The sequence below is a fragment of the Plasmodium reichenowi genome, chromosome 11 (genome assembly GCF_001601855.1).
Source record: "Plasmodium reichenowi strain SY57 chromosome 11, whole genome shotgun sequence".
NCBI lineage: Eukaryota > Apicomplexa > Aconoidasida > Haemosporida > Plasmodiidae > Plasmodium > Plasmodium reichenowi.
Window position 1 is genome coordinate 225,673 of NC_033656.1, and position 2,358 is coordinate 228,030.

General features: G+C 20.8%; 1 protein-coding gene across 1 annotated transcript in view; it reads left to right on the top strand.

The window, feature by feature from the left end:
- PRSY57_1106200 (pescadillo-like protein) overlaps positions 1-1,784 on the top strand; it is a gene marked incomplete at both ends in the record, with an annotated part of 1,917 nt that extends 133 nt beyond the window's left edge. Inside the window, one exon of the mRNA XM_012908033.2 lies at positions 1-1,784. This exon is cut by the window's left edge and continues 133 nt beyond it. Coding sequence (XP_012763487.2) covers positions 1-1,784 — 1,784 coding nt within the window.
- Positions 1,785-2,358: the final 574 nt, after the last annotated feature.

The following is a 2,358-nucleotide window of genomic DNA, read 5'->3' on the forward strand; positions in this document are numbered from 1 at the left end:
ATCCAAAGGATTTTAAAGAAATTCCTTTGAAATATCGAAAAAAATTTTATAAACATAAAGTGTTTTATACTAGAAATGATTTTTTAAAATTATCACATGAAAAAATAATTAATGATTTTAGAAAAATAAAAATATATTTAAAAAAATATAAAAAATGTAAATTAACTTTAGAAGATTTTACTCGTTCTAAAAATATTATAGCAAACTTCCCTGTATATAAATTAGAACATATAATAAAAGAACGATATCCTATATTGTCCTATGCTGTGGATCATTTAGATGATGCCTTAAGTTGTATTATTGCTTACTCTCAATTACCCTCCAATCATAAATATGGTATTAAAAATAATATGGTTAAAACATGTGAAATGTTGAAAGACCATTTTCATTATTATGTATATAAGACGAATAAAATTAAAAAAGCCTTTATAAGTGTTAAAGGATATTATTTACAAGCAGAAATTTTAAAGAAAAAAGTCACATGGATTATACCACATATATTCACACCTTATATAGATACATCAATTGATTTTAAATTAATATCCGATTTTATTGAATATTACATAGCCCTCTTGAAATTTGTATTATTCAAATTATATAAGCTTGATAATATGTTATATCCTCCAAAACAAGATAATGACTTGAAAAATGAAAAACTCGCTCACCTCTCTTATGACAAAGATTATAGTACAAACGAGAATAATATAGATATCGAGTTGAAAGAAGAACTAGAAAGCAAATGTAATGTAAATACAAATGAAGATCTTACCACATGTCAGGAAAAAACAGAAGAAAAAAATCACAAATATGATAACAACCCACATGGACATACAACTAATATAGATAATAACAATTTTAGTAATATCGATCTGCAAGATAATTCTGGTTTAAATAAAAATGAAGAAAAAAATTTAACAAATAATAATATAATTCATAAAAACAATGAAGCTGATAATGGACGACATGTTCATCGAGACGATCATATTGATATAGATGAACATAATAAATTAAAAGAATTATTTAAAAACCACATCTTTTATATTCACAATGATATGCCTTTTGATGTACTCTCGATTATTATCTTATCATGTGGAGGCAAAATATCGTGGAATTCAAAGATATCCCCAATACAGTATGATGATAATAATATTACTCATGAAATATACGAAAAAGATAAAAACAACACTATTCGTTTGAATAATCCTGAAAATGAATATAAAAGAATTCACATACAACCACAATATATATTTGATTGTTTAAATGAAAAAAATATATTACCGTGTTCAGATTATTTAACAGATGTGGAAAACTTACCTGTACACTTGTCACCATTTATTGAAGATGAAAATTTTAAAAATCTAGTTAAGAAAGAAGAATATACCATAAATAAAATCCTTAATCAAAAAATCAAAGAAGAACAATATAAAGATTTATCTAAAGAAAATAATAATATTTTTAAAACACCAAATTATAAAGAAGAAGATGATGATGATCGTGAAACAGCGAATCTTATATTAAACAACAAAAGACAAGCAGCCTTAAATAATCAACTAGAAAGGGAAAATGAACACTTTGATCAATTAAAACAAAATGATACTATATTGAACAAACAAACTGAGCAAACGCAAAATTTAAAAATACAAGAACAAGAAATACAAAGACATAAAATCGTACTTAGCAAAAAGAAAAGGAAATTATTCGCCCGCATAGATATGGCACAGAAGCGACAAAAGGCAACCATAGACAAATTTATGAAGAAAATAAATAAAAATAAAAGTAAATAAATAAATATAAATAAATAAATAAATATAAATAAATAAATATAAATAAATATATAAATATATAAATATATATATAATATATTTTTTTTTATTTTATAATTTTTTATTATTTTGTTCATTTTTTTTTATATGTGTACTCAACTGGGTGTTTCTTTTTTTAAAGAAATACTATATTTTAAATTATATTATTTAACTATGTGAACATTCAAATTAAGTTTAAAGAAGAAAAAATATGAAAAAAAAAAAAAAAAAAACTCACAAAAATATATCATACAACATACACAAATATATATATATATTATGTATATATATATTATTTATGTATATCTTTATATGTTTATGAAATATATAAATTTTTAATGAATTCTTAACGGAAATGGGCTCACTAAAATATTAAAATAAATATATCAAGCATGAAATTATTTATTCTTTTAAATATAATAATATATATATATATATATATATGTATTTATTTGTTTAATTTTACATTATATATATATATATAATATATATATTTTTTTTTTTTTTTTTTTTTTTTTTTTTTTTTTTTTTTTTTTTTTTTTTTTTTTTTTTTTTT